The sequence below is a fragment of the Herpailurus yagouaroundi genome, unplaced genomic scaffold, assembly GCF_014898765.1.
Source record: "Herpailurus yagouaroundi ecotype Mexico unplaced genomic scaffold, PumYag 206, whole genome shotgun sequence".
In the NCBI taxonomy this organism is placed as follows: Eukaryota; Metazoa; Chordata; class Mammalia; order Carnivora; family Felidae; genus Herpailurus; species Herpailurus yagouaroundi.
Genome location: NW_024412437.1, coordinates 9,698,580 through 9,725,320, shown reverse-complemented (window position 1 = coordinate 9,725,320; position 26,741 = coordinate 9,698,580). Strand labels below are relative to the sequence as shown.

The 26,741-nt window shown below is 49.1% G+C and overlaps 1 protein-coding gene across 8 annotated transcripts; it reads right to left on the bottom strand.

The window, feature by feature from the left end:
- CD300A (CD300a molecule) lies at positions 1-26,736 on the bottom strand. 8 transcript variants are annotated; one of them, XM_040452301.1, is made up of 9 exons: positions 25,991-26,727; positions 25,226-25,334; positions 23,965-24,171; positions 21,634-21,969; positions 20,786-20,951; positions 17,829-17,923; positions 13,701-13,738; positions 13,133-13,240; positions 11,503-11,920 (listed from the first exon to the last, which is right to left on the bottom strand). In XM_040452301.1, exons 3-9 carry the CDS (start codon positions 24,023-24,025, stop codon positions 11,630-11,632), a joined length of 1,095 nt encoding a protein of 364 aa, XP_040308235.1. In that variant the 5' UTR covers positions 24,026-24,171; positions 25,226-25,334; positions 25,991-26,727; the 3' UTR covers positions 11,503-11,629. The 8 variants fall into 8 exon arrangements, 7 of the variants coding, with proteins under 7 accessions (XP_040308238.1, XP_040308235.1, XP_040308237.1 ...); XM_040452303.1 differs by adding an exon at positions 12,135-12,301 and having other exon boundaries at positions 23,965-25,334; positions 25,991-26,723; XR_005783808.1 differs by lacking the exon at positions 11,503-11,920 and adding exons at positions 12,187-12,301; positions 12,551-12,763 and having other exon boundaries at positions 23,965-25,334; positions 25,991-26,724.
- Between the last annotated feature and the right edge of the window lie 5 nt (positions 26,737-26,741).

Below are 26,741 nucleotides of genomic sequence, written 5' to 3'. Positions count from 1 at the left end.
TAACAACAACTATTAATACTTTATTCAGCTGCTAATTTCTCTCTGAAATTTTTCCAGATTTCTGAGGGAACAACTGCCCTTCCAGTGCTAAGGCCCTTTAAGCTAGCTCAGCTCTCCTCCCTGTTCCCAGGAAGGGTATGTCCTCAGGGCATCCTCACCTGACATCAGCGGAAGAAAGATGGTGTGGGCCTGGGAGCAGGAAGAATCCGAAATTCTACGAGGCACAGACCAGAGTCCCCAGATGGGAGGTTCCCAGTATATGGTGGTAGAGTTTAGTCTGATCCTTTGCCAGAGACACATAATTGAGCCTCAGTGACATCCCTGCTCAGCTACTGGTAATCATCCCTTCAGACAGAGCAGCCAGAGACGGCACAAGATGTCATCTGACATCTGGCCCTTGTTTATACAGGAAGTGGAGGACTTTTGCATGTGTCTTCCGATGTCTCATTTGGTGAGTGCACCTGCTGTGAGCCCTTGGTGTGCTGCGATTTGCTCCCCGCTCCAACCAACCTTGGGAAAAAACAAACAAACCTAGATTATATTACCAGGATTATAAAGAACTGACAGTCCCTCCCCATGTTGGTAACACAGAGGCTACCGCAGAATCATATGGGTCTCCACCACCCACCATTTGATATCATGTTCCAAAGATAAGATGAATACCAGTGAAACTGATCCTGATAAAGCAAATATGGGAAGGGGGAAAAAAAAAATCCCTCGCTAACCAGAACCTAATTTTCAAACAGGAAACAGGGGCAGAATGGTTGTCTTTGAGACTTTTATTTAGGGCACAAAGACAGAAAATGACAGCCTTGGAGACGAAGGGTGGCTGGCCACAGGCAGAAGTGGTAGTGCAATAAAGAAGCTTGCCACACGTAGAACGTCCAATGCATTCTCCTTATTAAGTCACCAAGACAAAGTTCACGGCCACGTTTCCAAAACTCGACCCAGCTCTGTGCATTTCTGGCACCGTTACCTTTTTTAATACATGAAATTAAGACGCAGCTGGAGGGGTGGAAGGAGAAGGTAGATGGAAAGGGATCTGGGCTGGGAGCTGGGTAATTAGCAACCAGACCAATATGGTAGCCCCAAGCCTCATGTGGCTACTGAGCATGTGACGGTGTGGCCGGTGGGCACTGAGATGCACCGTAAGCATCAAATATACACCTGGTGTTGAAGATTTATTATGAAAAACCAATTTTTAGTATCTCCATATCATCAAATGATAATATTTTGAGTGTACTAGGTTAGATCAAATGTACTACTGAAATTAATTTCACCTTTTTAAAAAGTTTTTTTAACATGGCTCCTAGGAAATTTAAAATTACACATGTAGCTCCCATTAGAGTTCTACTGGACATTGCTGGGGGTAAGATCCACATGAGGTTGGGATTTGCTGCCTTTTATACATCAGGAGAAGCAGGAGCTGGAGAGGAAGGATTCTGAGCCTTCCCCAGCACTTCTTGGGGAATTATCCGGGGAAGGGGGTGCTTCTTGATGGCAGGAGGAGGGGACATGAGGCTAGAGGGACAGGTTTGGGTCAGAGTTCATCCCGCTAAAAAGATGATGATCTGAGAATAAAATCAGGATGGGTACTGTACAGATTTTCTAGTTTTTCCTCTCTGGGTAAATCTCTTGAATGCCATTAGACTCAAAAAGAATAATAATTTAAATACTAATTTTTAAAATAATAAATTTTTAAAAAGGAACAAATAACTCTGCCTTGGATTGCACATCAGTTAATAAGGCTGAGTTCATCAAGCGCCCTGAGAAAGCCTGGGGGGTGGTGATCATATCGAGACAGACACCCCCAGTCCTGGGTAATGGGACCAAAGAGCACTATAGTGAGGTCAGGACATGTGGATCCTGGTCCTTGTGCTGATGTGACTGTCTCCTTGATCTCCCTCCTCCTTTCCTCCCAATGTCCCATGCACAGTGAGGGCATAGATGTGATGGCTTCTGACAGACTTTTCATCTTAAATTTCTAGAACTCCTGATCCCTCTTTCTGCACATCAGGCACCAACAAATGTTTGTTATTGGTAGCAATGAGTGGAAGGAGGAAGAGGAAAGCTATGAATCAGGAACTTTGTTTGTTTCGGTTACTTCCACATTCCCTGGCTGCGGGCAGCCCCTGGCACCTAAAACAGTAAATAGATGCTAAATAAGGATAAGGGAATGGGGAAATGACAGAAAATGGGGTGCCTGTTTGTACGAGGGCGGTCTGACTCTGAGAAGGACGAGGTAATTTATTAAGCTTTTATTTAAACTCCAGTTAGTTGGGGTGCCTGGGTGGCTCAGTCGGTTAAGCGTCCGACTTCAGCCAGGTCACGATCTCGCGCTCCGTGAGTTCGAGCCCCGCGTCAGGCTCTGGGCTGATGGCTCAGAGCCTGGAGCCTGTTTCCGATTCTGTGTCTCCCTCTCTCTCTGCCCCTGCCCTGTTCATGCTCTGTCTCTCTCTGTCCCAAAAATAAATAAATGTTGAAAAAAAAAACTTTAAAAAAAAATAATAAAAATAAAAAATAAAAAAAAAGTCTATTTCCTGGTGAGAAGGGCAAGGTAATTTAAATTATATCTCAGCGCTGGGGAGACTGAGAGAGGAAGTTTAGAAGGACACATAGACTGTTTTCCAGGACCGACGGACGAGTGTCATGATTTGACTTAACCTTGATAAGCCAAACCAACCCTCTAAACCAGAGGCTGTCAACCAGGGACGATTTTGCCCCCTAGGGGACATACTCCATTTGTATGCAGTGTCCAGAACAGGTCAGTCTATAAAGACAGAAGGTAAATTAGTGGCTACCAGGGATGAGGGAAGGAAAAGTGGGGTTAATGGTACAAAGGTTGTTTGTTTGTTTGTTTGTTTGGGAATAAAAAAATGTTCTGAAATTAGATAGTGGTAGTGGTTGTACAACTTTGTATGTATGCTGAGAACCACTGATTTGTACACTTTCAAAGGGTGAATTTATAGAATGTGAACTGGATCTTCAAAAGCAATCACTCAACAACATTGAATAGTGCCAAGTTTGAGAGACTCTAATCTAGACAAAAATGGGAAGCCAATAGTAGGTTATCTGGTGATGGGACCCAGAGGAAGGGAGAGACCAAGGGGGCCATTGGAAGCCAGCCTGGCCGTGGAAGGGGAGCCCCCGGTGCAGGGACACCTGCTCTCACCCACGTTCCCGAGCTACCTTCTGCCCACTCAGGCGACCTGCCAGTGAGCTGACATCAGAAAAATGGGGAAGGGCATGAAGGCATTCAGATCCCTGGGAAGGAATGCTCCCCAGATTAGTCCCTTGGGTTGAGTATCATAAAGCTGAGCCTTTCCACTTGCCTGGATGGAGTCTGGGTTCTAGATTTGCAAGCCTGAGGACCAGACTCGGGCAAATTCACCAGAGTGATGTTTCTGGAAAAGACTGTTAAGGACTCCAAGCCCTCATGCTACTCACACACATTCTCCTTTCCTCCCACCGCTGTGTCCCCCCTGCATGTTAAATGGCCGTGCTGTGCCTGAAATTCACAAGGAAGGAGAAGTGCCTACAAGAAGGATTCAGAGAGAATCCATGGACAGGTGGTCAGGGGAGGGAGGGGAAGTGACATCACAGGTCGCCACTAACATTGGGTAATGTGAGCACACGCACCGCGTTGACAGCTGGCACGCCTCAATCAATGCCCATCCCACTGTCCCTCCCGCAGCTGTAGCTGGTGGGTAAGGCTAGTCTCAAACCCACTTGGCTGGTGAAGGAAGTCAGCTTGAAGAAGGTGACTCAGGCCTATTTGGAGCCTGGTCCTGAATCCAGGCTCCGTACAGTGTAGACTAGGGTGCGCCCCTTCATTTCCCCAGGCCTCAGTTTTCACATCTGTGGAATGGGTGACGTCTGACCCCCTCCATCCCTTCCAGCCACACTTCTCATGAGTCTGAGTGAGGACAGGATGCCTGTTTCCAGACACCTGGCCAGGCCTCTCCAATGATTGACCGGGCTGTGATTCTTATTATCTGTCCACCCCCTACTAGGGAAGAAGGTAGAGAAGGAAGGGACACCATGTATCTTCTTCACTGCTTTCTCTCTGGTGCGAAATACAGGATGCCCTCCACCCCTGCACATAATAGGTATTCAATAAATATTTATTAAATGAATGAAAACAATGCAACCGTATATAAAAGAATGAGGTAGGGGCACCCGGGTGGCTCATTTGGTTAAGCATCCAACTCCTGATTTCAGCTCAGGTCATGATCTCATGGTTCATGAGATCAAGGCCCGAGTCAGGCTCTGTGCTGACAGTGCAGAGCCTGCTTGGGATTCTCTTTCTTTCTTTCTTTCTTTCTTTCTTTCTTTCTCTCTGCCTCTCCCATGCTTGCTCTCTCTCAAAAAACAAATAAATAAAAAGTAAAAACAAAAAAGAATGAGGGGCACTTGCGTGGCTCAGTTGGTTGAGCGTCTGACTTCGGCTTAGGTCATGATCTCACAGTTTGTGAGTTCGAGCCCTGAGTCGGGCTCTGTGCTGACAGCTCAGAGCCTAGAGCCTGCTTCGAATTCCGTGTCTCCCTCTCTCTCTGCTCCTCCCTGGCTCATGCTCTGTCTCCCTCTCTCTCCTTCAAAAATAAATTTAAAAAATTTTTTAAAGTTAAAAAAAAAAACAGAATGAGGTAGATTTATACATGCTAGTGTGGAAAGGTCACCCACATATATGCAGTGAAAATAGTGATCTTTTCAGAAAGAAATACTTTTAACATAATAATAAATTTACTGAAGGCTATGTAATAAATAGAAAACAAGAGTTACTTTCATGGAAGATTAGTATACTGGAGCCTGGGAAGGACAAAGAGAACTTTTCATTATATACTTTCTTGCAGTGTTAGAATTTTCTGAGCACTCTATGGACTTTTTTCTTTTACTTCACCTTTCTTTTTCCTTTCCTTCTGTATTTTTATGTTCAGAGACATTATCTGAGTATAAAATTATATGGTCTTTTCTGAATTAATGATATTTTAATTAAAAGCAATGAGATCTCAAGAGGCACCTGGGTGGCTCAGTCGGTTAAGCGTCTGACTTCAGCTTAGGTCATGATCTCACAGTTCATGAGCTCAAGCCCCACAGGGGGCTCTTTGCAGACAGTTCAGAGCCTGGAGCCTACTTCAGATTCTGTGTCTCCTTCTCTCTCTGCCCCTTCCCCTCTCTCTCTTTCTCTCAAAAATAAATAAACATTTAAAAAAAAAAAGCAATGAGATCTCATTTCTCTCAAATTGGCAAAAGTTTGTTTAAATAATTTTTTTAAGTACCATTCTCGGTAGCAATGGGATATGCTAAAGCATACTCATTAAACAGCTATGTGTCTGGATGGAACCTGGCCACCATCCTTATGATTTGTTCTAATATGTTACTATAAGACCCTGGCTGTTGCAACTTGCATAAGGCAGCTGAGGTTGACCCCGTCACACCATCACTCTGCAAACAACCAATGTGCTCTGCTGGGCTCTATTGGTGGAGAGGGACAAGTTAGGCTCCCTCTTATAATTTATTAAAACAAAGGTCACAAGGTCAGGGCGCCTGGGTGGCTCAGTCAGTTAAGCGTCACTAAAGCTCAGGTCATGATCTCACAGCTCCTGGGTTTCAGGCCCCAGATGGGGCTTTGTGCTGACAGCCTGCTTTGCATTCTCTGTCTCAATCTCTCTCTCTGCCCCTCCCCACTCATGCAGGTGTCACATGGGTCTTATAGACTTACTTAACAATTACTATAAAGAAGAAGGAAGGAAGGAAGGAAGGAAGGAAGGAAGGAAGGAAGGAAAAAGAGAAAGAGGGAGAAGAAGGGAGGAATTCACACACCTGGAGAGCAGGTTTTGGTTCAAGGCCTCTGTTTGGTGCATCACGGACTCTGTCAACAATCCTGAAAGTAGACACTGTCAGCCCTTTTCCGCTTTCCTTCCCAGACACATGGAGCCCAGGATTTGCCCTTGGCTTGGGTGTTAGGATGTGTTGTGGTTCATTTGCCCCTGGTGGCTCAGATTTGCATGTAAGGCAAAGGGGAGTCCAAAGGGTCAAGTTGAAAGTTGCTGAGGACTAGCAAGCCATAAATCAAAGGAATGGCAACAAAGAAGTCTCAGCAGTGAGAATCCAGGAGGAGGTGTCTGGAAAGAGTCTCAGAGGCAAAAAACAGCACAGAGGATTGGGGTGGGGGTGTGGTGGAGGAGTGGCGAGAGCCTTTATAAAGAGCTTGCTTCTGACCAGCCTGGCGAGGGAGAAAAGCACCAGAGGGGAACTAGGCCATCCTTGGTTATGGTTGAGCCAACAGACTGGGGTGGCCTTGAATGCTAACCCCAGAATGTGGAGCTGGTAAGGACGGATGTGAGATTTAACACCTGTTCTGTCTGACCCCAAATCTGCCACACTGGCTACAGGTGAGGCGACTGCCCTTCCCTCTGACATGCTGAGGTCAGGGTGGGAAAAATTCAGGAATTGAGAAGAGGCAATTGGGTGCTAAATAAGGGAGCTCAAGTTTGAGGAGGAATGGAATCTTCAGCACAATGACATCCACGGGGTGGATGGTTAGGGGAACTGCAAAGCAAGCAGGAGTCTTCCCGTCCTTACCCTGTTTCAGGCCCTTCCCCTGCTCAGCCGCACTGACCTGGAAAAACCAGAATTCCCTCCACCGGCCTACCAGCTGGAGCAAACACGCCCGCTTGGAATCCAAGATGTGTGATTCCAGACGCAGCCACAAGGTGGAGACATACAGTTGTCCAATCCCTCTGTCTATCTCCAAGGCCAGCTGCACTAAGGGGTTCACCCAAACAGCCGACTTGTTGGGCTGTAAGGTTTAAAAACAAACAAACATAGTCTTGAAATCATTTTCTAAGCCCGGGTAAGTAAGCCCTGGGTCATCTTTCGAAAGGACTCGGGCTAATGTAGAAATACCTTCCACCTCCTTGGACCAGCTATGAATATACGGATACCTAACCTAATGTTTTTCATCCTGCAAATGTTTATCAGGCTGGCAGTCTGTGGAGGGGAATCTGAACTGCAGAACAAGGGCCGGGCACCATGGGGAGAGGGCGCCATCCAGCACCCCTGGACACACAGCAGGACAGAACCTGGGTGTCCCAGGCTTACTCCAATGGAAGCCACGTAAGCAGCCTACTCACTGAAGATTCTAGAAAAAAATATGTACAGATATTAACATATTGAGAAACCAAATGTGGCAAAATGTTTTCAAAAAATAAGTGAATCTGGGTAAAGGATATATGGGACTTTTGGGTACTGCTTTCACATGTTTTTTGAAATTATTTCAAAATAGAGGGTTTTAAAACACTAAGAATCCAGGAGCCCTGGATGCAAGATTCAGACTTTCTTTTTTTTTTTTTAATATTTATTTATTTATTTATTTATTTATTTATTTATTTTGAGAGAGAGAGAGCATGAGCAGGGGAGGGGCAGAGAGAAAGGGAGAGAGAGAATCCCAAGCAGGCTCCAGGCTCCGAACCGTCAGCACAGAGCCTGACGCAGGGCTCGAACTCACAAACCCCGAGATCATGACCTGAGCTGAAGTCAGATGCTCAACCGATTGAGCCATCCAGGTGCCCCTAAATCTTGGTAGATTAAAAAAAAATAGATATCATACGAAGTATTTTCTCTAACCACAACAGGGTAAAGCTAGAAATCAATAACAGAAGTAAAACTAGAAAATTCACAAATTTGTGGGAAACTAAACAAAACAGTCTCACACAACCAATGGATCAAAGGAGGAATTACAAAATACTCAAAGATGAATGACAATAAAAACACAACACACCAAATGTGGAATGTAGCAAAAGCAGTGCTAAGGTGGGGGGGGGGGGCATTTATAGCTGGAAGGGCTTATGTTAAAAAATGAGAAAGATCTCTGGAGCGCCTGGATGGCTCAGTCGGTTGGGCTTCCGACTCTTGATTTCAGCTCAAGTAGTGATCTCACAGTTGTGGGTCCAAGCCCTGCATCGGGCTTTGCCCTGAAAACGTGAAGCCTGCTTGGGATTCTCTGTCTCCCTCTTTCTCTGCCTCTCCCTCTCTCCCTCTCTCCCTCCTTCCCTCTCTGTCTCAAAATAAATACGTAAACTTACAAAAAAATTTTTTTTAATGAGAAAGATCTCAAAAAAAACCCTAACTTTACAACTTAGACAACTAAAGAAAAAAATAGAACAAAATAAACCAAAATCTACCAGAAGGTTGGAAATAATGAAGATTAGAGCGTAGATAAACAAAATAGAGAATACAAAAAAAATAGAAAAAAATCAATGAAGCCAAACTTGTTTCTTCAAAAGATCAACAAAATTGACAAAACTTTACCTAGATGGACTTAAAAACAAACAAACAAACAAAAAAAAAAAAAACAAAAAACCCAGAAAACTGAAATTACCAAAATCAGAAGTGAAAGTGGAAGCATTGCTACTGACTTCACAGGAACAAAAAGATTCATGAGATTGCTACAGTTGTTCAACTGTACACCAACAAAATGGATAACCTAGGTGAAATGGGCAAATTCCTAGACCCTAGCAAGACTGAATCAAGAATAAAGACTATGGAGGAGCACCTGGGTGGCTCAGTGGGTTAAGCGTCTGACTCTTGACTTCAAGTCATGATCTCACAGTTCATGGGATCGAGCCCTGTGTCAGGCTCTGCACTGACAGTGTGGAGCTTCCTTAAGATTCTCTCTCTCCCTCTCTCTCTGGCCCTACCTTGCTTGCACTGTCTCTCTCTCTCTCTCTCTCAAAATAAAGATACATTTAAAGAAAAAAATGAACAAAGAGAAAGACTGAACAGAGCAATAACAAATAAGGAGACTGAATCAGTAATCAAAAATATCCTGACAAGGGGCACCTGGGTGGCTCAGTCGGTTAAGCATCTGATTCTTGACTTCAGCCCAGGTCATGATCTCAAGGTTTGTGAGTTTGAGCCCCACATCAGGCTCTGTGCTGACAGTGTGGAGCTTTCTTGGGATTCTTGCTCTCCTATGTCTGTCCCCCTCTCAAAATAAATAAATAAACTTAGAGAGAGAGAGACAGAGACAGAGACAGAGAGAAAATGAAATACTTAAAAAATATATATTCTGAAGAGAAAGCCCAGAACCAGATGGCTTCTCAGATTAATTCTATTAAACATTTAAAGAAAAACAAATACCAATCCATCCTATACTCTTCTAAAAACCAGAAAAAGAAGCAACATTTCCAGACTCATTGTATGAGCCCAGAATCATCCTGATAGCAAAGCCGGAAAAGACACTGCAAGAAAACAAAACTAAAGCCCAATATTCCTGTCAACATTGATGCCAAAATCCTCAACAAAATACTATCAACTGAATTCAACAAAATATTAAAAGGGTTATGCACCATGACCAAGTGGGACTTATTTTTGGAATGTAAAGATGGTTCAACATAAAAATTGATCAATGCAACACACCATATTACCAGAATGAAGAAAGAAAAAAAAAAAAAAAAAAACATGATCATTTCAATGGATGCAGGAAAAACATTTGGCTAAATCCAACACCTTCTCATTATCAAAATACTCAACTAAGAATAGAAGCAAACTATCTCAACATGATAAAAGCCATGTATGAAAAATCCACAGTGAACATCATATTCAACTGTGAAAGACTGAAAGCTTTTCCTCTAAGATTGCAAACAAGGCAAGGCTGCCTACTTGTGCTTCTTCTATTCAACATAATACGGGAAGTTCTAGCTTAGCAATTAGCCAACAATCATAAATAAAAGGCATCAAAATTGGAAATGAAGAAGTAAAAAAAGAAAAAAAGAAAAAAGAAAAGGAAAGGAAGAATTAAAATTATCTCTGTTTGCAGATGATATGATCTTACATGTAGAAAACCCTAAAGACTCTACCAAAAACAAAAAGTTAGAACTAATAAATGAATTCAGCAATGTAGGAAGATACAAAGACAACACACAAAAAATAAGTCACATTTCTATACGTTAACAATGAACAATCTGAAAAGAAAATTATGAAAACAATTCCACTGACAAGAAAATCGAAAGGAGTAAAATACTTCCTGAAACCAATATTACACCATATGTTAACTAACTAGAATTTAAATAAAAATTTGGAAGAAAAAGAACAAACAAAAAAGACTAAAATACATAGGAATTAATTTGACCAAGAGGTGTAAGGCTTGTACAATGACAACTACAAAACATTGCTGAAAGAAATTAAAGAAGACACAAATGAAAAGACATCCCATGTTCATGGATTGGAAGGCTTGATATCATTAAGATACATCCCTATCAAAATTCCAATGACATTTTTTTGCAGAAATAGAAAAACCCATCCTACAATTTATACTGAATCTTGTGGGATCTCGAGGGAATAGACAAAACAATCTTGAAAAAGAGGATCTGGAGGACCCACGTTTCTGGCTCCAAAACTTGCCACAAAGCCACAGTAATTAAAAGCCAGTGATGCTGACATGAAGTCAGGCATAGATACCAATGGAGTAAAAATGAGTCAGAAATAAACCCTCACATGTGTGGTCAAATGCTTTTCAACAAGAAAGTGAAGGCCATTCAATGGGGAAAGGACAGTCTTTTCAACCAACAGTGCTGGAAAAAACAGGATATCCACGTGGAAAAGAATTAAGTTGGTCCTTTAGCAACATATACAAAAACAAACTCAAAATGGATCACAGGTCTAAATATAGGAACGAAATCTGTAAAAAAAATTCTTAGAAAGAAACACAGGTCAAAAGCTTCACAACATTCAATTCAGCATTCAATTCATGATAGGACATGATGAAAATTTTAAAGTTTTGTGCATCAAAGACACTACCAACAGAGTAAAAAGGCAACATACAGAATGAAAGAAAATATTTGCAAATTATATATCTGATAAGGGATTAATATCCAGAACATATAGACAACTAACATTCTACCAAAAAACCCAATTCAAAAATGGGTAAAGGAGTTGAATAGACATTTCACCAAAGAAGATATACAAATGGCCACCAAGCATGTGGCAAGTTGCTCAGCATCACGAATCGCTGGGGAAACATAAATCAAAATTACAGTGAGATACCACCTCACCACCATTAGGATGCTGCTATCAAAACAAACAAACAGGGGGGCACCTGGGTGGCTCAGTCAGTTAAGTGTCCGACTTCAGCTCAGGTCATGATCTCGTGGTTTGTGGGTTCGAGCCCCGCATCGGGCTCTGTGCAGACAGCTCGGAGCCTGGAGCCTGCTTTGGATTCTGTGTCTCCCTCCCTCTCTGCCCCTCCCCCACTTGCACTGTCTCTCTCCCTCTCTCTCAAAAATAAATAAAACATTCACAATTAAAACAAACTAACCAAAAAAAAAAAAAAAGAAAGAAAGAAAAGAAAAAGAACCAAAACAAAAAACGAGTTTCAAAGAGATATTTATACACTACATTCCTAGCAACATACTCACAATAGCTAAAACACAGAAACAAACCAAGTGTCCATCAGTGGATAAAAAAATAAGCAGAGTGCAATATACACTCACAGTGGAATACTATTCAGCCTTCAAAAGTAAGGAGCTTTCTTTAATAGAGGATTGCAGACACATAGCACGCATTGCTTAAATAACTTTTTTCTTCTCTCTCAAGAGATTTTGCACTTTATTGATATGTCTTAATATTAAAAATAAAAGTCATCCAAGAGTCCAGAGAAATGTGCCACTGGCTCTGGAGCCATGGGCAAGCTTCTGCTCTCTCTGGGCCTCAGGGTCCTTGTCTCTGAAACCAGGGAGACTCGATCATCAGGGCCTTTGCCTTCTCCCAGTCTCTCTGCCAGTGCTCCCCATGCCGTGGCAATCCCACACACTTCCACAGAGCTGTGATTTATAAAGGTATTCAGAGGTACCATCCTACATGGGTCACATCTTTTCCTGGAGCCACACAGGACTGAGCCTCTGCGCTCCACACACAGCTGGAATGAAACAAAGAGGAAGGATGTGCCAGGAGCTGGGTAGGGGGGTGGAGGGTTCTCTACAGGTCCTGCTCCTCCCCAATCAAGCCGGCCAGGCTGATGGCACAAAAGCAACAGTCTGAGGGGGGCCCAGTTGCCTTGCTGGTGACCGTTGAGAGGAGCAGGCTGAGGGGGACATGGGTGAGGGTTCAGGGGGCCTGTGGCCCACAGAGACCTCCAGATGGTAGGGCCAGAGACACAGGCTTAGGTCTTCTTAATCACACTGTACTCTGTTTCCTGTTCCAGGGTCCTCCGGGAGGGAATCCTGTTGGCCTTAGAATCCTGACTCTCAGGGTCAAATGCCACCAAAGAGTAGTGAAGTTCTTCCAGAGAAGGCTTCTTCTGCAGAGAGAGAGACTGGAGGCTCAGGGAGAGGCAGGGGAAGCACTGGTCCCCAGCTCAGGATGGAGACAAGGGACACCTGAGGGGACCCTGAGGGGCTCCATGGCGGTGGGTCCAGTCTTCCCCACTGTCCTGCCCCACCCTTGCTTCACCCCACCTGTTCAAACACAGCACAAAGTCCCAGGCATGAGACCTGGAGACGGGGCGGGGGGGGGGGGGGCCGGGATCGACTTTGAGATCATTAATCACGAAGTTAGAAAAACAAGGATGCTGCTAGTCCCAGGGCCACATGTCTGATGCTTTTCTCCCTTCATCTTCTCCAACAACAGGGTCCCCAACCTCTCCCCGAACTCTTCCGCTAATGGGTGGGTCTTGACCCCTGCTGGAGAAGCCTCTTCCACGCTGCACTTTACAGTCACTGTGCCTAAGGGTTGGCTTGCAGGGGGGTCATTGATTAAAAACCTGAAATGTAGAGTTGATGCCAAAGAGATAATGGTACCAAAACAGTGGGAAATCACAGGCTTTAACATAGGTGTGTGGTATATAGTAGGTGCATAATAAATGCTCCGCTTCACTGACTGTTGACCATCACTGGCACCCCAACAGCCCCTTCGTCTCTGCCCCAGCCCCCAGCCACAATGGCACCAAGCTCTGGCAAGGTCTACACTTGACCTAGGTTCTGTGTGGCCCTGTGTTGGTGGGGCACAAGGTCACCAAGTCAGCCCCTCCCTTCCCTCTCTGCCTGCTGCCACCCCCCAGGGCGGTGCCTCTCACAGAGCCCAGGCCCTCCCCTCCCCCACCTCCCGCCAGCCGCCAGGCCCTCACACTCACCACAGTGCTGTATTCTACCTCTTCCTGTCTCGGCTGTGTGGGCTCTCCCTGAAGCGTCCTTGCCTGCAGCTCCAGATTCGCATAATAGAGCTCACCTTGCAGAGTATTCTGGGTGGGCAGAAGGTGTGGAGATTTAGCAGGTGTCCACGGAGCCCCTCCATAGTCCAGCTCAGAGGGACCTCTGTTCCTGCCTGCCTGCGGACATCTACCCCTTCTCTCAATGTTCTGGGTGCCCCAGCCCCAGTCTCCCCACCGTGCCTCCCCCATCCCCCACTCTGGTCCCCTCTGGGCAGTATTTGAATGCCCCCCCCAAGTCAGCATGGACGGACCCTCCATCATTCCACTTTCTATGGGGGATGGGGGTGGGGACAGATTAACCAGAGCTAATTGGCCAGAGACCCAACCACCAGATGTCCCAGAGATCATTCTCCCTGCTCTTGGGCAAGCACCCAACTCCATCCATCAACAATGCACTCAGACCTCCACTGGCCAGTGGGACTGTTGAAGGCCCCAACGTCCTCTGTTCTCTCCGCCAGCCACCCCGGCACACCTTCTGCCTGTGTCTTACCTGACTATGGGTCCGGAGTGGTTTTGGATTCTCACCAGCTAAAGAGAGAAGAGTTAGGAGTCTGAATCCGAGAACAAAAGATCCCCTATGATCCAGCTGGAGGAAGGACTTTCCCTAGAGACTTTGATGCTGGGGACCTGTCACTTCAGAGTAGGAATTGCAGAGAGAGTGAGTGGGTGAAGAAGGAAATGAAAAATGAATGCATGAGTGGAGGAGAGAATAAATGAACCAGCGGGAAGGCACAGGCTTGGAGAGAGTGGCCACACAAAGCTAGGTCTCGAAACAGTCACTCATAAAGAATGCTCTCAAGTGGGAGTAGACTGGAGAAGGACACCTGTTTACAAGAACCTATCCGCAGGATGAAACAGTTCCAGAGATTTCTTTCACAGCATCACCAAACTGTAAACTTAAGAATGGTTAAGATGGCTGAGCATCTGGGTGGCTCAGTGGGTTCGGCGTCCAACTTCAGCTCGGGTCGTAATCTCACAGTTCGTGAGTTTGAGCCCTGCATCGGGCTCTCTGTTGACAGCTCAGAGCCTGGAGCCTGCTTCAGATTCTGTGTCTCACCCTCTCTCTGCCCCTCCCTGCTCTCTCTCTCTCAAAAACAAACAAACATTAAAAAAAAATTAATGAAAAAAAAGAATGGCCAAGATGGCAAATTTTACGATACGTGCTTTTTACCCAAATAAACAAATCGCAGATCCACAGGCCCTCCCCTAGACGTGTGGAACCAGAACTTCTGGGGATGGGTTCAGCAATCTGTGTTTTAAGGAGCCCTAAAAATTTTTTTTAATTAAAAATAAAAAAGGAACCGTCCTTATGGAGACCTTAGTACTGCATCAAACCATGAGAGGTCACCGGGGTCATCTGCTCTGATTCCCCTGGCTTGGGGGTCTGTCCCTCACACACAGGAGGCCCTGTGGCTCCGGGGAACCACGGTTCAGGGCACACGACCTCTGGCCTGTGGCGTCTTCAGCGTCGCTCTGCAGGAGACCTGCCTCTGAACACGGCTCTGTGCACCCCTGGCCGCTGGAACCGGGAGACCCAGGAGCGGGCCGGCAGTGGGCATTGTGCACACAGCCGGAATGCCTTTAGTGTAGTTGCACGGCCAGGCAACCCCAGGGCCCCCCGCACTAGATGCACCAGGGACAGACATTGCACACCCCTCAGAAAGCCCTAGAGTCGAAGGTGAGACACCGACATTCAGGAGACACACAGGAGGGAAGTGCTAGCTGAGTGCTCTCGGTTGGCTTAATGGAACACCAACCGGGTGCTCTGAGGAGCAAACACATTCTGTTCCAAATACTGCGTGCAGGCTCCTGCCACCGTCTCTCTCTGTGGGTGACCTGGTGGCTGGTGGAGAAGAGATGGGTGGACATTACTGGGGAAGGAATGTGGCAGTGAGAAAGTTCGGCCAGAGCCAGCTGCACAGGAAGGTGGAACCCAGTCTCTCCTGGTCACGACTGTGTCCCCCAGAGCCCAGCACAGGGCCCGGTGCCCCGGTAGGTGCTCCGGACGGCTGTGCTGTGTGTGTGAGCAAGGGAATGAATGAACTCATCATGAGTGGGCGGAGGGGAAGATAGGCTGTGTGTGACAGGCAGGCAGCAGGCTGCAGCAGAGCAGCCAAGGACAGTGTGGGGACAGGAGCTGAGACTTGCAGGGATGGGGAGGGAGTGTCCGCATCTTTGAACACAAAGGCCTTTCTCCTGTGACAGAGGGTCCACGAAGCAAGGTGCAATCCCCCACACATCGTTAAACTCTGCAGTAAGAGACTTCTAAAACATTGCACAGCAGGGAAAATGATAATGGTAGGTTAAGTGCAAATATGTGTGTGTGTGCATTGTGTGTGTGTGTGTAAGAGGGATTGTGGTAGAAGCAAGCCATAAGTAAGAAATCATATCTGCATAAATAAACATTGAGAAGCACGAGAAGGACATGCCCCAAACGTCAGTGCTTGGTTTTCTCCAGGTGCTGGGAGTTTTCTTTCTTATTATATTATTATGGACAGTTTATTTCTTTCTTTGTGCTTTTGCTTATTTTTTAAATGTTCTACCATAATCTTTAAAAAAAAATTTTTTTTAATGTTTATTTATTTATTTTTGAGAAAGAGAGAAAGAGCACATGCGAGCAGGGGAGGGGGAGAGAGAGAGGGGGACACAGAATCCAAAGCAGGCTCCAGGCTCCGAGCTGTCAGCACACAGCCCGATGCGGGGCTTGAACTCACGAACTGTGAGATCGTGACCTGAGCCGAAGTCGGACACTTAACGAACTGAGCCACCCAGGCGCCCCTGTTCTCCCACAACCTTATATCCCCATTTTTCAGAAGGGAGGTTCTTGGGGCGCCTGGGTGGCTCAGTTGGTTAAGCATCCGACTACGGCTCAGGTCACGATCTCACAGTTCGTGAGTTTGAGCCCCGCATCGGGCTCTCTGCTGTCAGCACAGAGCCCGCTCGGATCTTCTGCCCCCCTCTCTCCACCCCTCCGCTGATTGTGAGAGGGCGTGTGCACTTGCTCACATTCTCTCTGTCTCTCAAAATTAATAAACATTAAAAAAAAAAAAAAAAAGGGAAACTTTCTAGGTGAAAGGGCAGAGAGGGCTGGGACCCACGGGCCTGAGGCTGAGAAAATCCCAGAGGGAGGCCTGGCCTGGGGTGAGGAGGAGGGCACTCAGAAGTGATGTGGGGGAAGCAGAGGGGGAAGGGGAAGTGGTTTTCCTTCCCTGCATCAGGCACACACGTGCTGAGGTCGACTCCTCTTCTAAAGGCCTGACCAAAGGCCTGACCCCCACGGTGGGCCCCCGCCCCGATCCCCAGGATGCACGGGCTCCGGGAGCACCCACCGCCAGTTGTGGGGCATGCACCCCTCCTCCCATAAGGCCGGGCAAGGATTCTCCTTCGAGGCAGCTGCTCATGGAGTCCAGAAGTTTTAGAGCAAAGAAGGCTCACCCTGCAACTCGGGCAGAGACCTGCGCCCCGTGGGTGACAGCTGGGCCTCCAGCCAGCAACAAGGTCACATCTGCATCCTTCTGCTCTTTTTATTGAATTCGCTCGTTTACGGGGCGCCTGGGTGGCGCAGTCGGTTAAGCGTCCGACTTCAGCCAGGTCACGATCTCACGGTCCGTGAGTTCGAGCCCCGCGTCGGGCTCTGGGCTGATGGCTCGGAGCCTGGAGCCTGTTTCCAATTCTGTGTCTTCCTCTCTCTCTGCCCCTCCCCCATTCATGCTCTGTCTCTCTCTGTCCCAAAAATAAATAAACGTTGAAAAAAAATTAAAAAAAAAAAAAAAAAAAAAAATGAATTCGCTCGTTTAGAGTCAACTGAGCACCTACTTCCTGAGTGCCAGACAGGGTGCTGGGGGTGCCACATGTGTTCTCTCTTTGTGTCTAAGCCCAGAGGAGAGCAAGGGGGCCCCAGGATGCCCGAAGCATCTGAGGTGCCCTCATGGCTCGAGATACTAAACAATACATTAATTCAACAAAAACTGACCGGGTGCCTTCTTGAGTTCCAGTCCCTGATCTTGAAGGAGAAGCACAGGCCGGCGGGAGACAGGCGAGGAAGCAGGCGGGGAGAGTCTGGTGTGAAAAGGGTATGAGGGTGTGTGCACACAGGTGCAGCCAGGAGGGGCCCCCAAGCTGCTTTTGGGGAGCCAGGAGAAGGTCCCAGAGGAAAGGGAGTCTGACAGCCCCAAAGCCCACCAGGAGCAAGCCAGGGAAAGACAGTAGCGAGAGGAGGTGCCCCCGGGGCCCAGAGCAAATGCAGAAGCACCCACTGATGTTACCGTTCCCACCATGTTACAGGAAGTTGGGAACAGCTGTCTTCAAGAGTGTGAGGATGGGCAGGGGCTGGGCGGGACAACACCCTCAAGAGTATGGGAGGTTCCAGAAGGGTATCAGACAGAAGAGGGTGACCGCTTCACAGACAAGCTTCCAGGGAGCCCCCTCCACGGCCTGTCTCCGCCATACCAAGGACACCTCCTCTGGGGCCTGGCCTCGAGGGTCACCCAGGACATGTGGTCCAAGGATACACCCCTGATGCCCATTCTGGGGAACAAGGACACAGAGCCTCAAAAATGAGAGGGAGGTGCTTGGGGCCTGGCCCACCCACCCCCCACCCAGCAGGGGGCTGACTCACCTTTGACCCGCTTACGAACTATCCTCCAGGCCAGGAACAAGCTTCCCCCCAGCAGAAGCAGTAGAAGCGCCAACAAGGAAAGGAGTACTTGGAGCCTGGGGAGGACACGGCAGTGTTGAGCAGGTGGGAGCTCGCACTCCCCCCCCACCCCCACTTATTTGCAATCGATAGAAAAGGTCACATTAAAAAAAAAAAAAGGAGAGGGGCGCCTGGGTGGCTCAATCGGTTGAGTGTCTGACTTTGGCTTAGGTCATGATCTCACAGTTTGTGAGTTCGAGCCCCGCATCGGGCTCTGTGCCGACAGCTTGGAGCCTGTTTTGGGTTCTGTATCTCCCTCTCTCTCTGCTCCTCCCCTGCTTGTGCTCGCTCTCTCTCTCTCTCTCTCTCTCTCTCTCTCAAAAAAAGAAAGAAACATTAAAAAAAAAATTTTGAAAGTAGACAGTATATCAGTGTACTTAAGAATGTTCCAGGGGCACTTGGGTGGCTCAGTTGGTGGAGTATCTGACTTGTGCTCAAGTCATGACCTCACGGTTCCTGCGTTCGAGCCCCACATCCAGCTCGCTGCTGTCAGTGCAGAGACTGCTTCGGATCCTCTGTCCCCCCTCTCTCTCTGTGCCCCCCTCAAAAATGAATAAACGTTTATTTAAAAAAAAAAAAAAAAGAACCTTCCAGAAGCTCTTTATTCAGATACAAGAAAATAGAAACATACATTATTTTCCCCCTTCTTTCACACAAAGGAGGTGTGATCCAACACTATTTTTGTTACTTAGCAACACGTCTTCAACATCTCTCCACGTCTGTGAATAAAGAAGACCCTCGCTCTTCTCCACCGCTGCATAGTATTCCACTGCATGGACAGACCATAATTTATTTAAGTCTTGCTTCTGACTGGCATGTCCCCCAGCCTTTTGCAGTCACAAACATTGCCACAAAAAAAAAGTCGCCTTGTGGCTCTGCCATTTCACATACGAACAAGCCACAGCAGAGGCCGTGGGAAGCTGACTTCAGGTCCCTCGCTTGCCAGCCTCTTCTTTCCTGTCTAGCTTGCATTCATAATGTTCTAGTCTTTTTCTTTTTTAAAAAAAAAAGTGTGTATTTACTTTTGAAGGAGAGAGAGACAGTGTGTGAGCAGGGGAGGGGCAGAGAGAGAGGGAGACACAGGATCGGAAGCAGGCTCCAGGCTCCGAGCTGTCAGCACAGAGCCTGACTCAAGGCTCGAACCCATGAGCTGTCAGCACAGAGCCTGACTCAGGGCTCGAACCCATGAGCGGTGAAATCGTGACCTGAGCCAAAGCTGGACACTCAACGGACTGAGCCACCCAGGCACCCCATGTCTTTTTCTTAAAGACGTAAGTCCCCCCACACACACCAAACTGCATAGGCTCCAGGCCTTACAAAACCTAGTTCTGCCTCCTGTGTGTGTATCTGCAGTCAGTTCTGGAAGTGGTGTGTTTAGGACCTGAATTTCACCTTGCCTGATGTTAAGATAGTCACTTGGGTTGATGGAAAGCCTGTGGAAGGGTTTTGGGGGGTCATAGAATAAGGTATCTGAATGGGGGCACCTGGCTAACTCAGTCGGTAGAGCATGTGACTCTTGTTTGCGAGTTCGAGCCCCATTGGGGTATAGAGATTACTTAAAAAAAAAAAAAATAAGAAGAATCTGAATGGCCTTTGCCCCTAGCTTGTGGAAGGGAGACTCTAAATCCTAAGGATTTCCCCAATAGTAGGCTAGCCTCTGTTATTGAAGGACCCCTCGGATCACACCTGAGTTTATGCTAAGAGATGAATGGGTCAAGACTGGGGCTGGTCACCAGAAGGCCCACCCCCATGATTATGGAGACTTGGGGCTCTGAGCCAGCCTGAAACTCAGGAAGTAGAGGGGGTCTGGGGATGGAGTTCAATCATGTGGCCAGTGATTCAACCAATCGTGCCTAGGTAATGGCATGTGCCCCGACGTGCCCTGACCCTCCTAGGAGTCAGCAGGGAAGTTCTGTGCCCAGGACCCTCCCAGATCTCACCCCATGTGTCTCTTCATTGGCTGCTTCTGGCCTTTTTCCTTTATGATAAAACCATACTCGTAAGCACTGGGCTTTCGTGCATTCTGTGAGCTATCTAGCCAATTATCAAACCCAAAAGGGTCATGGGAACCCCCAAATTCATAGCCAGTTGGCCAGAAACGTGATGGCCTGGGGATCCCCAAACTGCTCTGGCATCTGAAGTCAGGCAGTCTTATGGAACTGAGCCCTCAACCCACGGGGTCTGTGCTAACTCCAGGCGGTGAGTGCTGGAATTGAATGGCAGGACGCAAGGTGGAGCCTGGTGAGGGAGTCTGAGATCCTCAGAAGTGGTTTACAACTACACGCGCTTTTCTAAGGAGTCTGTAAGCATTGTCGGATTCTCCTGGGGGCTTGTGACCCCAGAAGACCAAGAATCACAAGTTTAGGGGTGCTTGGGTGATTCAGTCAGTTGAGCGCCCGACTCTTGATCTCGGCTCAGGCCGTGATCTCACGGTTTGTGGGTTTGAGCCCAATGTCGGGCTCTGTGCTGACATGCAAAGCCTGCTTGAAACTCTCTCTCTCTCTCTCTGCCCCTCTTCCCATTCAAAGTAAAGAAATAAAGTTTAAAAAAAAGAGAATCACAGGTTTAGAAGGAGGAACCAAGACTCTGGAGTCACGTAAACCTGGGTGGAAGCCCCCCCGCCCCCCGCCTCCCGTAGCTACGTGACCTGGCAGATCACTTAACCTCCCTGAGCCGTCTGCGCCTACGTAACATGAGGGCGGTGACGGCCCAGGGCCCTAGTGACGTGTAGGGCATTTAGCACATCCCTGGTAGGAGCATCAGCCCTCATTAGAAGTTCCTTTCCTGCCATCCCCACCTCGAGGCTTCCCCTGGCCCTGAGCAACTCCTGAGGCGAGGGCCTACCTCCAGGACAAGGGACAGGGGACAGAGGACCTCACCCCACGCCCTGGCTTTGCTGGAACTCCTCTTGGCTGCTTGCACTGTGGGTGGCTCCCACGGTGATGAGGACAGTGGGTGAGGATGAGGACGGCATGGTCATGATTCCAGCTGTGATTGTTGAGATCTGGGTTACAGTGATGTTTGCGGGTGGGGCGGACGTTGTTGCTGGCGCGGAAACACAAACAAGACCTGCGATAGCGCTATCGGACTCTCCCGCTACTTGCCAATACCTTTTTGGTTTGATTTCACACAAAATGCTCACTCAGGGTGGAGGCAGGACCGAGGACCCCCCGGGGCCACAGCCTCCCTGGGGCCCGGGGCCCGGGGTACTGTGCGCCCCCAACAGCCCCGATCCCATCCTGTGGAGGAGGGTCAGGGCCCTCCGGAGAGCCCATAGGTCACCCCTGTGCTCCAGATTCATCCTCCTCTAGCCACAGCCAGACGCTGCCCGCCTGGGATCTCTGTCTAAACTCCAAGTCTGACTGCAAGTCTGGCTGGAGGCCCCGCTATGCCCGGCACCTTCACCTTCGCCGTTTGGCCCCACCTGCCTCTCCATTCAGCTCCCACCATCCTGTAGCATGGCTCCCTCTCGCCTTTGTACGCTCTGCCTTCTCAGCTGCCCCTTCCCAAGACTGAGCAGAGGGGCCAGCTTTTCCAGGAAGCCACCCTGACTCTCTTTCTCCACCTACTACCCACCTCATACACACACACACACACACACACACACACACACACACACACACAGTTTGCTCCAAGCCTCTGATCTGCTTCCTGCCTCGACTATTCCCGCCTGAGACCCTTCAGGGGCCCTGGTGCTGGCGCTGGGGGAGGGGTGCGTACAACTCACCTGGGATCACAGACACCACAATGTGGACGGCGGGGTCTTGCAAATATCCTCCTAACCAGGACGTATCGATCCCACATCGGTATGTTCCTGCATCATCCTCTGTGAGGTTCTCCAAGGTCACTATGAAGGTGAGGTTTGCAGGATGGTCCCTGATGGATACGCGGCCCTTCCTCACTTCTTTGCTTGACTGTTCGGTCTCCACGGTTTTCCAAAAACATGGCTTTTTGCACCAGTATTTGAAATGTGTTCTTAATTGCTCTTCATATGAACACTGCACGATCAGAGAACTCCCCAAGGTGCCCGTCATGGAGGTGGGGCCACTTATAGAGGAACAGCCTGGAAAACACAGCCGAGTGTGGGCCCCTCACCAGATGGGCCTGGGTCAGGGGTGCCCTGGGAGTCACCCCCAAATTTGCCCCATCTCACATTGGCCACCCCCCGTCAGCCAGAACCTTCCCTTCCTCTACTTTTCTGTCACTCCCAAGATTTCTATCACAGCAGCCCCTTCTTCCAGACCCCAGCCTCCCTTCTGCCTGCTCATGATCACCAAGTCCTATCCCTGAGAACCCCAGATAAACAAGTGAATCCCCCAACTCCGGAGGTCAGGAGAGGAACACACGCATATACACCCCACCCAGGAGGAAAGAAAGAGTAAAGTCAGAGCAGAAATCAGCGAATTAAGAAACAGGAACACAGTGGAGTTAGCGTATACGTTGGAAACTTGATTTTTTTGTATGCAAGGTACCAACATTCTTGTGATAGCCAAGTCAAGAAAAGTAGGAGACGCACATACACAAGTCATAAGAAAAATAACCAGGGTAATTTACAAGCCTCTACAAACAAGTCTGTAAACTTAGATAAAACGAATGATTTCCTATGTTTTGGAAAATATTGGCTGGAATGTATTTCTTTTTTTTAATGTTTATTTATTTCTGAGAGAGAGAGAGAGACAGAGCATGAGCGGGGGAAGGGCAGAGAGAGAGGGAGACACAGAATCCGAAGCAGGATCCAGGCTCTGAGCTGTCAGCACACAGTCCAACGCAGGGCTTGAACTCATGCACCCCAGGATCATGGCCTGAGCCAAAGTCAGATGCTTAACCGACTGAGCCACCCAGGTGCCCCTGTTGCTTCTGTTTTTAAAAACACTTTGTGGGGCGCCTGGGTGGCTCAGTGGGCTAAGCGTCTGACTTCAGCTCAGGTCACGATCTCGCAGTTAGTGGGTTTGAGCCCCACGTTGGGCTCCGTGCTGACAGCTCAGAGCCTGGAGCCTGTTTCAGATTCTGTGTCTCCCTCTCTCTCTGACCCTCCCTCATTTATGCTCTATCTCTCTCTGTCTCAAGAATAAATAAACGTTAAAAAAAAATTAAAAAAAAAAAACCTTTGTAACGAGACACAAGCAGACGCCTTCTTCACACTTAATGGGAAACAGTGACACCTGCCCTCGTCAGAGACAAGTCAAGGATGGTCACTGCATCATTCTGGCTGGACCAGCCTGTGGCCGATGAGAGAAACAAATGGGACAAATGGATATCCAAAAGGAACCGCGAGCTCCCACTGCAGGCAGATTCCATGAAAACACAAGGACGCCCCAGAGGGTGATGGACAGAGTAGCCGTGGGAGGGTGACCCGTTGCCAAATTAATACACAAAGGGAAGAGCTTCCCCGTGGCCAACCAGTTAGCAAACGGAGTCAAAGAAAACATGCAATTTGTAATCACAACGACCAAAAGGATTTTAGGCACCCCAGGGACAGACCTGTCTAGGCGGTGGGTGCCTGTGTGCAGAGAGCTCCGGAGAGGCATGGAAGCCGGATCCCTGGAAACGGGAAGTCCTCGGCTCCCTGGAGAAGCTCTCCTCCCTGTGACTTCTCTGCCCTCCCCTTCCTCCCCACCACCGTCCCCTCCCCTGTGTCCCCGTCTCTCTGCCTTGAGGACGCTGAGCCCCTCGCGCTGCCCTGGCTACACACACCTCAGTACACCCCAGAGGGTGGTGTTCCCGCCAGTCGTCACCCCTCCTCCACACCTGCACAAAACACACCCCCCTCCCCTCGGTGTGCTCAGCCTCAGCCGCTCTCCCACCCGCTCTGCTGCCACCTGGTCGCCCCTCCTTCTTCCTGGAATAATCCATCCGAAACTGCCCTCAAAGCCCCTTCTGGGCACCCCAATGTGGCTCATGGAAGGTCAGGTGAATGCCCTGTCTCACGTTTCCAGGGTACGATCCACCTTACGTGGTGGACACAGGGTGCCCCTCTCCCAGTGCCCCTTCCTGTGCTCCCCTGTCCCCCACAGCCTCCCTCACCGCTGAGCCTCCCCCTCCTCGGGCAGCCCCTCACCTGGGACCCAGAGAAGCAGCAGAGCCAACGGCAGCCACATGGCCTGGTCCGGCCACCTCATCTTCTCCGCACAGACGTCACCCACGGCAGTGCCAGGCGGCTTCAGGCCCCTTCAAGGAGGAGGGTCAAGTCTCCAAGGTTTCCACTTCTGCTTTTCTTTGTGCCTGCTGCTTCCTTGTTCGGTTTCTTTAGGTTCTGCTCCTAGGGCTGGTCAGAAAATGAAGGGCACAGAGGGAGCACAGCCACCGGGGACGGGGACCGGCTGAGACCCGCTCCCCCCCACCAGAACCATGCACCCTTCTACCCATCCCAGCTGTGCCACAGATGCCACAGATACTTCCAGGGCTGAGACCCCTACTCGCCCACAGCGCCCCAGACCTGAGCCACCCCTCCCATCACACCCCCAAAAGCACAAGGCCAGCTGGGCTCAGAAACTCCTTGCAGGTCCAGGCGAGCACCCAGTGGGGAGGCATCAGGGCCAGCATCCTTCTCCAGCCCTGATGAGGCTACCCCAGGGAGCTCCCCTTCTGTGAGCCTGCAGCCCAAGGCCCAGACCCCTAAGCTGGCACAGTGACCTCAGAGTCTCTGAATGGCTCTCAGTCTTAGAAACGTCTCCTCCGGCTGTGACCTTCCTTCCTGTGCAGCCCCTGCTGGTCCCAGCTCAGGGCTGGGCACAGAGTGGGCACTTAGCAAGCTTTCAGGGACCCCTCCTTCCCTGATCCACGTGGAATTCAGACTCTAAATACACACACGCACACACACCTGCATACCCTGTGACAAGTGCCCGCAGCTTACACAGAATGGCCACACGCACATAGGAAGCCAATCCTAATGTGTGACGTGTCATCCGACAGCCTGCACTGAGTGCCACCCACAGGGAGCCCTGTGCCATCTCTGGAGTCCCAAGAATGCCCTTCTTTGGGGATTTTCACTTTACTCCTCCCTTCTGGCCACAGGAGCACCTTCCCCGGGAAGCTACAAGGAACCAAGGAAACTTGTCCATTCTCCTCTGGAAGCTTCCAAGCACAGAGTTTGGTGGGCATCAGAAGAATGTCTATGGCAATGCAGTCATAGACTAGCTAAAGCTCATGAGGATTCAAGATCAAGGTCTTGAACTGAACATGAAAATGTAGGAGAGGTATACTTGGTGGTTGCCTTGGTCTAATAACCACAGAGTTTCTCCAGAAATGCGTATTTTCCAATTCAACCACCAAAAGACACTGCTACAGTCTGGAATGTCAAGGTTCAGAGGGGGACGCACCAGACTGAGAAGCAGGAGGCCAGGATCTCCCGTGGCTTGTCTGCTTAGCGCTGGTACAACCGTTGATAAAATCTGTGTCTCCTGCAAAATGTCAATGATCACGGCCAATCTGTGGGGATGAACAGCATAATAATTACAAAAATACTTAAAAATGAGGTAATAATGTCCTTAGGTCAGGTTTTTTTCCCAAAGGAATACATCTTTACCCTAAAGAAAGGGGGGGGAGTCTCCTGGGTGGATCGGTTGATGAAGGGTCTTATTAACCTCAGGTCATGATCTCATGGTTTGTGGGTTTGAGCCCCGCATCGGGCTCTGTGCTGACAGCTCAGAGCCTGGAACCTGCTTCGGATTCTGTGTCTCCCTCTCTCTCTGCCCCTCCCCCACTGACACTCACTGTCTCCCTCTCTCTCTCTCTCTCTCAAAAATACATAAAAACATTTTAAAGAAAGGCAGTAGGAAGATAGGATTCAATAGAGAGATGTATGCGTCATGAATAGGCTGTGAGCTATGGAGTGCAATTTTTCTGAGGGGCACAGAGAAACATCGAGACTACTGAAAGAGGAAGGGCAGGGGCCTCGATCCCCGCCACATCCACCTTGCTGGCCCCAACCTGTCCGCAAACGCTAGGGAAGAAACGAAATGATGCAAAATTGCCACGTGATGTTAGAAAGTGAGGGAAATGACGCCTTCCCCACCACCGATAACCACTAGCAGACATGATTTAGGGGAAGACCAAGGCTGAGAGCCGCAGGCCTGAGCCCCCACCTTCCCAGGCAGGGTCCTGCAGCTGCCGAACCTCTCATCAGCTTCGGAGCCCCTTCCCAGCATGGACACATGCGCTCGGAGGCCAGCGGGGACAGGGGCGGACACTCTCTGGGCAGACACAGCGGCAGCAGCCTCCGCACTGAGTCCTATGAACGGTAGGGGTCCCAGGAAAGATTTGGGGGTGGTTTAGCTGTGGGGCCATTCGGGAGAACTTCCCTTTCTAAGGGGGCACAATCTCAGAGCCGCCCTCTCCCTTGGGCAGTCGGTGGCTCCCATCAGTCTGCCTCTTCGTCTCCAGAGCGCAAGGCCCACGGGGGTCTCTGGGAGCACCTCGCCCACTGTGGGTACCCCTCAAGGGCGGCCAACAGGCCAAGGGGCTGGGCACCAAGGGCCACACAGCAGTTAGTGGCCACATGACTGGCTGGTGGTAGGAGGGGAGCTGACAGTTGGGCGAGCCTGGAATGAGAAGGGAGAAGAAACCAGCACCTCCTTATGGGACAAGTGCTTTGTCTCCAGGGGGTCAATGTCTTCGGGATCCCCGAGGCAAACAGACCACGGTGCATGAGAGGCAGTGGGGGCGGGGCGGCCAGGAAGGAGGATGAAGCAAAGGAAACATCTGGTTGCCCAATCTGGCCCGGACTGTTTCTCCGCTGGACTCCCCGAGACTGCCCGCACCCCAGCCTCCTCCTGCCCATCTCAGGGGAAGCTACTCCAGCATGGCTGGACCCTCCAGGGTCCCAGGCAGCTTGAC

What these genes read in the sequence shown, in the direction of transcription:
- CD300A (XM_040452300.1), bottom strand. Translation starts at nt 24,025, where the DNA reads ATGAGGTGGCCGGACCAGGCCATGTGGCTGCCGTTGGCTCTGCTGCTT. An exon ending in TGTGGTGTCTGTGATCCCAG is followed by an intron (nt 20,952 to 21,633) that starts GTGAGTTGTACG and finishes TTTCCGCGCCAG; the next exon opens with CAACAACGTCCGCCCCACCC. An exon ending in CAGCAAAGCCAGGGCGTGGG is followed by an intron (nt 17,924 to 20,785) that starts GTGAGGTCCTCT and finishes TGTCCTCCCCAG; the next exon opens with GCTCCAAGTACTCCTTTCCT.